At 38.7% G+C, this 12,967-nt stretch overlaps 1 protein-coding gene across 3 annotated transcripts in view; it reads right to left on the bottom strand.

Annotated features, from left to right (window-relative positions):
• Nucleotides 1-12,967, bottom strand: part of PTPRA (protein tyrosine phosphatase receptor type A) — a 158,906-nt gene that overhangs the window by 113,291 nt on the left and 32,648 nt on the right. Inside the window, exon 2 of one of the 3 annotated variants that reach the window (XM_042980793.1) lies at nucleotides 941-1,024. The exons of 1 other annotated variant lie outside the window; for it this stretch is intronic. In XM_042980793.1, the coding sequence (XP_042836727.1) occupies nucleotides 941-967 (27 nt within the window). In that variant the 5' untranslated portion in view covers nucleotides 968-1,024. The remainder of the gene's footprint in view (nucleotides 1-940; nucleotides 1,025-12,967) is intronic. One more of the 3 variants, XM_042980794.1, reaches the window with a different exon arrangement.

Here is a 12,967-nt window from a genome sequence, read left to right as displayed (position 1 = left end):
TATGTTATGTATATTTTACCAAAAACAGGGGAAAAAAGAAAAAGAAATAAGTATACAAACACAATAACATAAACCTTTTCAGTGCTGCCGAGGCTCTCTCGTACCCTCCTCTAGTCATAACCTCCCACTTCCTGCTAAAGGAACTAGTCTGACTTCCATCATATCTCATCTTCCGGTAACTAAACATCTACTTTGTGTCTGGCTTCTTTCACTAAACATTCTATCTCTGAGATTCATCCATGTTGGTATGTGTATTGGTAGTTTGTTCCTTTCTATTGCTGAAAAAAATTCCATTGTATGAATATATCACTACTTATATTTATCTATTCACCTATTTTTGGACATTTGATCACTTCCATTTTTTAGCTATTACAAACAAAGCTTTCATATCTCAAAGGCAAATATGTAGGAATGGGACTCCTGCATCACTGGATAGATGTCTGTTTAGCTTTGCAGAAAATGCCCAACAGTTTTCCAAAGCTGTAGTGCTGATTTACACTCCCACTTAAAACTTGGAGCAACGGGAATGTTGAATAATAAAAATCCATTTTTCCCTTATTAATACACGTTACTCAATGCTACACATAAGACAGAGTATTGCACTCTTTGCCTCAATGCATCGGTTCTTCAACAAGGATGCCATGTGGATTACTTGTACTCTACCCACAGAAACTTTAATTCAATAAGGGCAAGATGGCAGGGCAAAGACTTCGGTCATTTTTAAAAAAACCATCTCTTTAAGTGATTCAAATTCATGACCAGTTTGAGAGCCACCCTCTCAAAGGATGGTAATTATAATGCTTTTAATCACACAAAAATAAGCTAGTCATACAGCTTAGAAATAAAATGGAGTGGGAGAGAACCGGATTTTAGCTTTATTTTGTGAGGGCACTAACTCGGGTGACAAAGCTCCTCACCACTCTGGTTTTATTTCTCTTACCTTAGTTACTTGAACTGCATCATCCATCACCACTCATTGGAATTCCATAAATACCTTTTTGTTTTTTTGGTGTGCCACCTGCAACTAGCAAAGAAAAAAAAACACCTTTAGAAAGACAAAACAGTCCTATTTAAACCCCTGCATTGTTCCCAGGGAGAGGAATACACTCTAACAAGGTGTCTCGTAGAGCTGCGTTGAACCCTGCAGGAGCCACAGGACAAAGCTCCATCTTAAACAGTTCAGATTACTGAAGAGTTCATGAGAACTGAATTCAATGAGAAATCAGGTCCTTCCAGGGAAGGCAGGAGCATTTCTCCCTTATCCCCAAACTATGACTTTTCTACTGCACTGTCCTTCTAGGGAACATCTGGCAATGACTGAAAATACTTTTTGATTGTTCTGTTTGGGTTTTTTTTGTTTGTTTGTCTGTCTGTTTTTAAGTACCCCAGGTAATTCCAATGTGCAGCCAGGGCTGAGAACCACTTCTCCATCCACTTTTCTGGATCTCATCCTTTTTTCTCCATCTATCTCCAGCCTCAGTTCTTTTCAGAACCCTAGATCTATGTATACCCTTGTTAGTCAATGTACACAGACAGTGAGACTTTCTAATCACTGTCTGACTGAATAAAATCAATTGGAAGAGCCAATTCCTTGATATAGCAGAACTTCCTACTCCAAAGACGGAAAACAAAACCTTGTGGCAAATTAAAGGGACACTGCCATGATTTCATTTCCTACTGTTAATAGAGTCACTGCCAGGAAGTCTCATGCTTACTATAGCAACCAATGGTCTTGCTATTCACCAAGTTTCAGCCTTTTTGCTTCCTCAGGAAGTAGATGGCAAAATCAGGCTCCTGATCTCTTTTTTAAAGAGGAGCTGCCATTTAAAAATAGAAATTAATAAATGAATATGTAAAAAGTAGTTTTAGGTTTGGCTGACACCCAATATTTCTGTATATTAAACTCAATCTTTAAAGCACAGAGTCATCTATTTTATTTCACAATACAGCAATCTAGAAAATGTACTAAAACTCTCCAGTTATTATAGTAACTGGATAAATGCTAACATATTTTGAGAAGCTTAGCTTCTCAAAAGAAGCTAAGTAAACAAAACTGCCAGTGGCATGAAACAAAGTATGAACCAAAAGCTAGAGTTGTGGGGCACCTGGCTGGCTCAGTTGGTTAAGTGTTCAATTCTTGGTTTGGCTCAGGTCATGATCTCATGGTTCGTGAGTTCAAGCCCCATGTCAGGCTCTGCAGTGGCAGTGAAGAGCCTGCCTAGGAATCTCAATCTCTCTCTCTCTCTCTCTCTCTCTCTCTCTCTCTGCCCCTCCCCCACTAATGCTCACTCTCTCTCAAAATATATAAACTTAAAGAACAAATCTAGGGGCTCCTGGGTGGCTCAGTCGGTTAAATGTCTGACTTCGGCTCAGGTCATGATCTCACAGTTGAGTTCGTGACTTTGAGCCCCGCATCAGGCTCTGTCTGTGCTGACAGCTTGGAGCCTGGAGCCTGCTTCAGATTCTGTGTCTCCCTCTCTCTCTGCCCCTCCCTCACTCACACTCTCTCTCAAAAATAAATGAACATTAAAAAAATTAAAAAATAATAACGTAAAAGCACCAAAACCATAACAAAAGCATAAACACTCTAAAAAGAACATACGAAAACAGAACAACTAAATGGCACTTACAGAATAAAATAGCCATTGAAATCTAAAATTTTATAGACAAGTAAACCACTAGAGAAGACACAGCTGAAGAGAAAATTAATAAACCTGAAAATATATCTGAAGAATTTATGCAAAATGCTGCAGAGAGAAATAAACATACCCTGACCTAGAAAAATAACTGCAGAGCTAAAAGTTGTAAAGCTGATTATAAAATTTATATAGAAATGCAAAGAATGAGAATAGCCAAAACAATGTTGATAAAAAGAAAGTTGGGAGAAATATCTGAGTTCAAAAAGCAAGACCACTTTATGCTTTCTCCCTATAATCCAAATCATCCCAACAAACTTCTTTTAGAAAACTGGGAATTATAAGAAAGCTTTGTCAACCTGATAGAAACTGTCTCTGGAAAACTTAAAGCTAATGCCACATTTAATGGTGAAATATTGAATGCTTCCTCCCTAAGCTCAGAAACAAGGCAAGAATACCTACTTTTATCACTTTTATTCAACATTATATTGGAGGGTCCTAGCCAATGCAACAAAGTAAGAAAAATAAATAAAAAGGTATCTATACTGGAAAAGAAGTAATAAAACTGTATTTATAGAGAACATGATCTTATAGATAGAAAACCTTAAGGAGTCTACAAGAGTTAGTAGAAACAGTAAGTTTATCAAGGTAGCGGAATATAAAGTCAACATAAAATAAACAGATGCAGGGGTGCCTGGGTGGCTCAGTAGGTTGAACGTCTGACTTCGGCTCAGGTCATGATCTCACGGTTTGTGGGTTTGAACACCACGTTGCGCTTTGTGCTGACAGCTTAGACAAATAAGCTGTCAAATTCTGTGTCTCCCTCTGTCTCTCTCTCTGTCTCTCTCTGCCCCTCCCCTGCTCCTCTCTGTCTCCCTCTCAAATATGGCTAATAAAACCTTAAAAAAATTTTTTTATAAAAACCATATACATAATAATCAATTGATGAGGGAGCATGGAACAAGCTGAGGGCAAAATACAGGCTGGCACACACCCCCCACTCACCAGGTGGAATATGTGTGATGCTCCTCAGACACTCTTGGCTACCCAAGAACAAAGGAAAGGGGTTTAAGTGCTTGCCATGGTAATGTGGGAAACTAAGGCAAATTAAATTCCCTTACTGCCTACAGCCCATTGACAAGTCCTTGAAACCGGCAAAGTGACCTCCCTCTAGGAGCTCAGTTGTCTGGATGAGGACACTTTGCTAGGGGCAAAAGAGAACTTAAGCTTAACATTATCCCAACCTCGAGGATCCTGTAAGTCTACTTCCTTTATCTCAACTGCCCCAAGATATATGCTGGCAATCATACTCCAAGCTTATGCCCCAACATACATCTGAAGGGTCTCATGACTGAGGTTTTATTAAATGGTAATAAATGGCATTTCCCTAGCAACAGCTAGCCCCTCAAGGTCCTGGAAACCTTGCTTCCAAAATTCCTTAGAGACTTACTCTATCCCTGACCCCCTCCCAACCTGAGGGTATATAATGAGTTACCTGCCACAACCTCAGTGCAGCTCTTCCTGCCCATGGGTCCTGTCCCCATGCTTTAATAAAATCACCTTTTTGCACCAAAGACGTCTTCAAGAATTCTTTCTTGGGTGTCGGCTCTAGACTCCACAAACCTCCCCCCTCATCTGAGATACAAAACTTCATCCTCAATTGTATCTTTATATATCAGCAGGAGCTGAAAATTTAAACTTCTTAAAGTACCATTTACAATAGGATTTTTAAAACACAAATTATTTAGGGGTAAATATTAACAAAAGATGTGCAAGACCTATACTCTGAAAACTACAAAACACTGCTGAACTTACAGAAGACTTAAATAAGTGGAGAGATATAATCTGTTCGTGGACCAAAAGACTTGATGCTGTTAAAATGTCAATTCATCCCAAACGAAACTACAGATTCAATGGAATCCCAATCAAATTCTCAGGTTTCTTCATAGAAACTGACAAGCTGATTCTAAAATTTACATGAAAATCTAAAGATCTTAAAATAGACAAACCAATTTTGACAAAGAAAAAAAAGGTCAGGAGACTACCTGGCAGGGAATAAGACACTATGCTATGGGTATGCAAACAGACCTAGAAATCAAGAGAATAGGCTAGAGAGTTCAGAAATAGAATAACAAATATATGACCAGCTGATTTTCTACAAAGATGACAAGATAATTCAATGGGGCAGAACAATCTTTTCCACAAATAGGGCCAGAATAATTGGATACACAGACAGGGAAAAATGAACTTTTGCACTCTATTCTCATGCCATACACAAACATTAACTTGAAAGGATATTAGATCCAGACCTAAATGTTAACAGCTAAAGCATAAGAACACGTAAGAGAAAACTTCACAATCTTGAGACAGTGTATTAATTTTATATTACTAAGTAACAAATTACCACAAAATTAGAGGTCAGAAGTCCAACTACAGCATGGCTGGAACTTCTGCTAAGGATCTCACAAAGATAAACTCAAGGTATCTACCAGGCTGTTCTCATCTAATGCTCCTCTTTGAAGTTCACACAGTCGTGGCAGAATTCAGCTCCATGCAGTTGTAGGACTAAGATCCTTCTTTCTTTGCTACTTCTCACCCAGGAGCCATTCTCAGCTGCTAGAGGCCATCTGCAATCTTTGCCATAGAGACCTCTCTCCATCTTAAAAGCCAGCAGTGAAAAATCTCCCTCTTATTGAATTCTCATGTTTCAAGTCTTTTGACTTCTTTCTAGACCCAGATTTTAAAGGTTCATGTGATTGGACAGGCCTATCTGTATAACCTCCCTTTAGCTGACTCAAAGTCAACTGATTAATACTTTAATTACATCTTTAATACCCCTTTTGCCACGTAATGTAACATAATCACTGGAGTAAAATCCCATCATATTCACTGATCTTGCCCACACCCACAGGAAGGAAATAATACAAGAGTGCAGGTTGCTAAGGTCCCTAAGGTCTTCTTAGAATTCTGCCTACTACAGATAGACTTCTTAGACTGGATACAAAAAAAACACGAATCTAAAAAAAAAAAAAAAGCAATAATTTGCACTTCATCAAAATTACAAATTTCTAACACTTTGGTAAACACCATTAAAAAACAAAAAACCAGGGGTGTCTGGCAGGCTCAGTAGGGGCAGCATCCAACTCTTGACCTTGGGGTCATGAGTTCAAGCCCCACACTGGGTGTAGAGATTACTTAAATAATAAAATTATTTTTGTTTTTTTTAACATTTATTCATTTTTGAGAGACAGAATGTGAGTGGGGGCGGGGGAGAGAGGGAGACACAGAATCTGAAGCAGGCTCCAGACTCTGAGCTGTCAGCACAGAGCCTGACCAGGGCTCGAACTCAGACTGCAAGATCATGACCTGAGCTGAAGTTGGATGCTTAACCGACTGGGCCATCTAGGCGCCCCATATAATAAAATTATTTTGTAAATAATAAAATTCTTTAAAAAGTATTAAAAAAAAAAAAAAAAACCAAGCCACAGGCTAAGAGAGAACATCTGTAATACGTATATATAATTAGTGGCTATATACAGAATATATAAAGAACCCTTACAACTCAAGCATAAGATATTACTTACTACCAAATAATCCAACAAACAATGGGCAAAGGATTTAAAATGACACTTCATAAAAGCAAATACACAATTGGACAGTAAGGACATAAACAGACACCCATCACAGGGAAACACCATTAGTCACTAGGAAAATGCAAATAGAACCATAATGAGACACCACCACAAACCCATAATGGCTAAAAAGTAAAAGGTTGACAATGCCAAATATTGGTGAGGAGGTGGAAGAAATGAAACTCCAACACAGTACTGATGAGAATATAAAGTGTAAAACTATACGGGACGCCTGGGAGGCTCAGTCGGTTAAGCCTCTGACTTCAGCTCAGGTCATGATCTCACAGTTCGTGGTTCGAGCTCCGCATCAGGCTCTGTGCTGACAGCTCAGAGCCTGGAGCCTGCTTTGGATTCTTTGTCTCCCTCTCTCTCTGCTCCTCTCCCGCTCATGTTGTCTGTCTCTCAAGAATGAATAAACATGAAAAATAAAATAAAGATTTTAACACATGTTTCCAGTAGCTTTTTTTAAAAGTTTGTTTTGAGAGCTAGCACACGAGTGAGGGAGGGGCAGAGGGAGAGGGTGAGAGAGAAAGAGAATCCCAAGCAGACTCTACACTGTCAGCTCAGAACTCGATGTGGGGCTCAAATTCACAAACCATGAGATCATGACCTAAGCCAAAGTCAAATGCTTAAATGCCTGAGCTACCCAGGCGCACCCCTAGTAGCTTTATTCATGAGGCAATCAAACTAAAAAAACCTAAGTGCTTATTAACATATGGAAAATACAGTATATTCACATAATGGAATACCACTCAGAAAAAAGAAAAAAGGGAAATGACTACTAATATACCTAACAACATGAATGAATGTCAGAAACATTATGCTCACTCTTCCCCTAAGCAGCCTGAGGTGATTTCTGAAAATGGTTTGCTATTCCCTTGACCCAGAATACCCTGCAAAATGATGTAAATCAAGAGGTTCAAATCTTCACGTTCACTTTAAGAACACACATGATGGCTCAGGCCATCAAGGGTTACGCATCTGTGAAAAGCCAACAAGTATCTGAAGGATGTCACTTTGCAGAAGCAGTGTATCATTCCATTGCTACAATGGCAGAGTTGGTAGGTGTGCCCGGGCCAAACAGTGGGGCTGGATACAGGGTCGGTGGCAAAAAAAGAGTGCTGAATTTTTACTACACATGTTAAAAATGGTGACAGTAATGCTGAACTTAAGGGTTTCGATGTAGATTTTCTGGTCACAGAGTACATCCAGGTGAACAAAGTCCCCAAGATGTGGCATAGAATCACAGGGCTCATGGTTGGATTAACCCATACGTGATTGCTCCCTGCCACAGTAAGATGATCCTTACTGGAAAAGAGCAGGTTGTTCCTAAACCAGGAGAGGAGGTAACAAAGAAGAAAAAGATATCCCAGAAGAAACTAAAGAAACAAAAACTTCTGGCCCAGAAGTAAATTATGCATAAAATAAATGATTCTAGTTTTACAACACTCTAGAAAAGAAATCTAATCTATAGTGAGAGAACAGATCCCTAATTGCCTCGGGCCCAAGAAGGGTATGGAGAGGAATAACTGTGATGGGCACAAGGAAAATTGTGGATGTTAAAGAAATGTTAGGTATCTTCACCATGGTGACAGTCACTTAGGTAGATAAGTTTGGCAAAAACTCATTCAACTGTATAAGAAAAAAGGTATGTTTTATTGTAAGAAGATTGATTATACCTCAATAAAGTTGATTTAAAAAAAAAAAACTTTAGAGATCATTGAATAGAAACCAAAACCTTCTCTTTTTTAAAAAATTTTTATTTATTTTGAGAGATGGCATGAGTGGGGGGAGGAAGCAGACAGAGAGGGAGAGAGAGAATCTCAAGCAGGCTCTGCATTGCCAGCACAGAGCCCCATACAGGGCTCAAACTCACAAACTGAGAGATCATGACCTGAGCTGAAACCAAGAGTCAGATGCTCAACCGACTAAATCATCCAGGTGTCCCTCAACAAAGTTGATTTTATTTTTTAATGTTTATTCATTTTTGAAAGAGACAGAGAGAGAGCAGGGGAGGGGCAGCGGGAGAGGGAAACACAGAATCCAAAGCAGGCTCCAGGCTCTGAGCTGTCAGCACAGAGCCTGACACGGTGCTCGAACCCATGAACTGTGAAATCATGATCTGAGCTGAAGTCAGATGCTTAACCAACTGAGCCACCCAGTTGCCCCAATTTTAAAAGATAATCTCATTAATGTTTGATATACTGAAGACATGCCTGCAATACAATCTTGCCAAACAGTCATTCATAATAAACCCAACATACAATGCAAAAGATGAGATAAAACAGAAGCTAACCACTATTTAAAACTCTACGTATTGGTGTTATATACCAATCTTAATAAAGAAGCAAAACACATCATCTCAAAGCAGGAAAAGCATTTAACAAAATCAGACACCTCCTCATCACAAAAACACTTACGATGCTCATAGTAGACAACAACACTGTGCACTATGCAATTTTTATGTTTGTGATCTCACAAATCCACAAATTTACCTACTTTTCCATAGATTCACCAACCACTACAGGTGTTTACCTTAGTACTTTCTAGAGTGACCTCATGTACAGATCGGCAAATATTCTCTTCTTTTTCCTGGATATATCTTTTGTTGTTGTCGTCGTTTTTTAAGTAGGCTCCACACCCAGCGCAGAGCCCAGTGCAGGGCTGGAAATCACAACCCTGAGATCAAGACCTGAGCTGAGACGCTCAGCTGAGTCAGACACTCAACTGACTGAGCCACCCAAGTGCTCCTCACTGTTGATTCAGTAATACTAAAGTCCTAGCCAGCAGCACTATAATATATGATTGAACAAAGCTTGTCTAATGTGCGTGTGTATGCACACACACACACACACACACACACACACACACACACACACAAAGATGGATGCATGTGTAAAGACACACATATGTTTGTGTATGTATATACACGCATATATTACCCAGTTCTGTCCACTGACAGGGCCTAGGGGCAGCAATTCCCCAGTAGAACAACCATACACCTACCATCCAGGCCTGGTTTCTAAATACATTCTCCAATAAAAGGAACCAGGACTCCTTGGTGAAATGACTGGGCTGGGGCAGGAAAAGTACAGGAAGAGACTGGAACATCTTGTGCCAGAAAGTCAGGAAGGGAAGTAATCAAAGAATGATAGAATATGTCAAAAGGATACAAGAGCCAGGTTGAAACCAGGGGCATCCACTAGCCAAATATGAGACAAATTCAGCATCAAAGTAACATATTAATAGATAATAATTCACTGAATAAAACAGAAATGCATAAATACATATTAATATAAATTAATAAACAAACAGGGAGAAAAGGATTTTCCTTATGTCACTGGATGAATGTTACGGAAATGATAAAAGTAGAAAAATCATCATTTGGCAACTGCTGTAGCAATAATCCAGCCAAGAAATATCAATGAAGCTCAAACTAGTAGGGTAAAGTTTGAGAAGGGAGATAGGAAATGAGATATTTACATGGTCTCAAAGTGCTTCCTCCTCATAAAGTACTTACTGACTACAAAGGAAAGAATAGGTAAATTTACAGCAGAGAAAACCAGCAGACCCTATTTTAATCAAGTGATCATGATTAACATCATAAGAAACAAGGCACATGGAAATTGTGTACCTCTGACAGAACAGAGTAAAAATACAGCACCATTTATGTGGTATTCCTGGCAAAATGCATATTCTGAATCTAACCATGATAAAACATCATGCCCAAACTGAGAAATACTCAAAATAATTAGCCTACACTCCTCAAAAATATCATGATAATCAAGTCAAAGGCAAGATAACAAAATGTAATATGTGTTTCTGAACTGGATCCTTTTGCTCTACAGGTTCTTATTGGGACAACTGGTAAAACTTGAATGGGATCTGGGGATTAGCTGGTACTACTGTATCACTGTTAAGCTCTGGATTTTAATGGGTGTATTGTGGTTATATGGGAGAATGTCCCCATTTGTAGGAAACACACACTAAAGTATTCAAGGCTGATGGAGCATCAAGTGAGCAACTTACTCTCAAATAGCTCAGAGAGGGAAAAGGCTCTTTGTACTATTTCTGCAACTTATCTGTAAACTTAACATTATTTCAAAATAAAAAACAAAATGCACATATTAACAACAAAGAAGCACACACCAATGTCTCAGGATTATAAAAACATAGTTCTTCAGTAAAATTTCTAGATAGAAAAGTACACTATTATCCTAACTTTTTATAAGCTTTTCTAATAATATATCTCATTTTCACAGCACTTCCAAATAGAAATTTCTGTGATGGAAATGTTCTACATACACGCTGCCCAATACAATAGCACATATGGCTGATGACTATCATATTGGAAATGCAGGTCTAGAGAATAGCAATAAAAGCCATAAAAGGTTAAAGGGCTTTTTCATTAAAAAATTAGTTTTAATATTAATTAAATTTTAAGACAACTTACTTTACTTTTTCTAAACTTGCTGACAGACTGCCTGTATTTTTCAAAATTCCCTATCTTCTAATGTCTTTTTTTGTTTGTTTACTTATTTGTGTGTGTGTGTGTGAGAGAGAGAGAGAGAGAGAGAGAGAGAGAAAGAGAAAGAGAAAGAGAAAGAGAAAGAGAAAGAGAAAGAGAAAGAGAAAGAGAGGGGGGCCAGGAGGGAAGGGAGGGGCAGAGAGGGAGATGGAAGGTCCGAAGCAGGCTCTGCACTGACAGTAGAGAGCTGATGCGGCTCGAATTCACAAATGATGAGATCATGACCTGAGCTGAAGGTGGATGCTTAACGGACTGAGCCACCCAGGCGGCCCGTCTTCTAATTTCTTAATCAAGTCTGAATATCTATCAGAAGTAATCACCTACCTATCTTTGGTTTAAGGGCAGTTTTTTTTGTTTGTCTTTAAACTGCCCTTCCTTTTAGTATACAACTCCTACTGATTCATACTCCTATCTTGTCAACTTTTTGAAGTATATCTTTCTAAAATCTAGGGACATGTACATGTCCACCCAGTATTCCCAATTTTGGCTCTCACAAAGTTAGATCACAAAGTCACTTTCTCCCAAACTTGTAATTTACACTTTACTTTTACTTTCTCTCATACTCATCTTTCGCTATGTATAGCTGGTACACTGTATGTTAACTGCTATTACAAGTTCATTTCCTGCCATGCTCAGGGTAAGGTTCCTCCTGATCAGCTTATTTCAATTCCACATGAAATATAATCATCACTTAGCCAATCATTCTAGTATTTTAAACCAAGATCTAAAAGCCAAAATCTAGGGGCACATGGGTGGCTCAGTCAGTTGAGTGGTTGACCCTTGGTTTTGGCTCAGGTCATGATCTCACGGTTTGTGGGTTTGAGCTCCATATCGGGTTCTGTGCTGGCAGCATGGAGCCTGCTTGGGGTTCTCCCTCTCTCTGTGCCTCTCCCCCAGCAGCTCTCTCTCTCAAATAAATATATGCTTTTTAAATAATAAAAGCCAAAATCTAGTTTAATGACATCATCTACATAGACCACAGGAAAAGAAAACTGCATGCTTTAAGCGCATCAAATTCCACAACTCTTGATTTGAAAAGAAAATGCAAAGTAAAATTCTTCTCCTTGTGATTCACCTTGGTAACAGAATGCCTTGAGGGAATGCAATAGCAGTCACCCACCTATAAGGAGGTTCCGTTATTGTTCTTGACTGACTTAATTCAGAACTTGGAAGAAGAAAAAAAACTGGCTTGTTTACAATAGGCCCATGAAGTTAATACCTATGCCAAACATCTTTAGAAACATTTAACAAATCTAGGAAAATCAAGAATTCTACCAAAGACAGGATTTTAAGAGTTGATTTAGAAGAATCCCTCCATCCCTCTTACTTCTATTAGTAACTATTTAGGGGCCCCTGGGTGGCTCAGTCCGTTAAGTGTCCGACCCTCGGTTTCAGTTCAGGTCATGATATCACAGATAAGTTCAAGCCCCAAGTCGGGCTCTGTGCTGATAGGGCAGAGCTTGCTTGGGATTCTCTCCCTCTTTCTGGGCCACTTCCCTGCTCTTACTCTGTCTCTTTCAAAATAAATAAACAAACATAAAAAAAAAAACAACTATTTAAAACAAAAATAAAATTAAAAAGCAATTCAAAATCCCTAATATCAATATTATTTAGAAGATGCATAATAGAACAAATTTCCATCTTCATTTGAAAAAGCAAACCCTAGATTTCCAAGTCAACATGGCATCAATGCAAGCAGTGCCCATTATGTTGGCCCAGTAACACACTCAAGAACGTATAAAAGCTGGACTGGGGTGGGGAAATCTGATGGGGCCTAAGCTCCACATGCTGTCTTCTAAACCAGAGCAACACATATAGCAGAGCAGAGGCAGGAAAGAGAAAGAACACACCCTTTTTTTTTTTTTAAATCTCCATGCAGGAAAACAAAATTTAGGGACCAAAAAACCAAGCAACAGTTGAAAAATTTTATGAGAAAACTTTTGGGCTATTTACAAAAATACTGATAAATGTAGTATCTGATTGCTGTAAAAATCTCAAACAATGGGGCACCTGGATGTCTCAGTTGGTAGAGTTCGGGGTCATGAGTTCAAGCCCCACATTGGGCATATAGCTTACTTACAAAAATAAAAATAAAAGGAAAATTTTTAAAAGAGCGGCTTAAAAAAAAATTTCAAACAATACTAAAGTGTATGAAGTGCAAAGTGAAAGTC

This window comes from Panthera tigris, chromosome A3 (genome assembly GCF_018350195.1).
Source record: "Panthera tigris isolate Pti1 chromosome A3, P.tigris_Pti1_mat1.1, whole genome shotgun sequence".
In the NCBI taxonomy this organism is placed as follows: Eukaryota; Metazoa; Chordata; class Mammalia; order Carnivora; family Felidae; genus Panthera; species Panthera tigris.
This window is presented reverse-complemented; position numbering and strand designations above follow the sequence as displayed.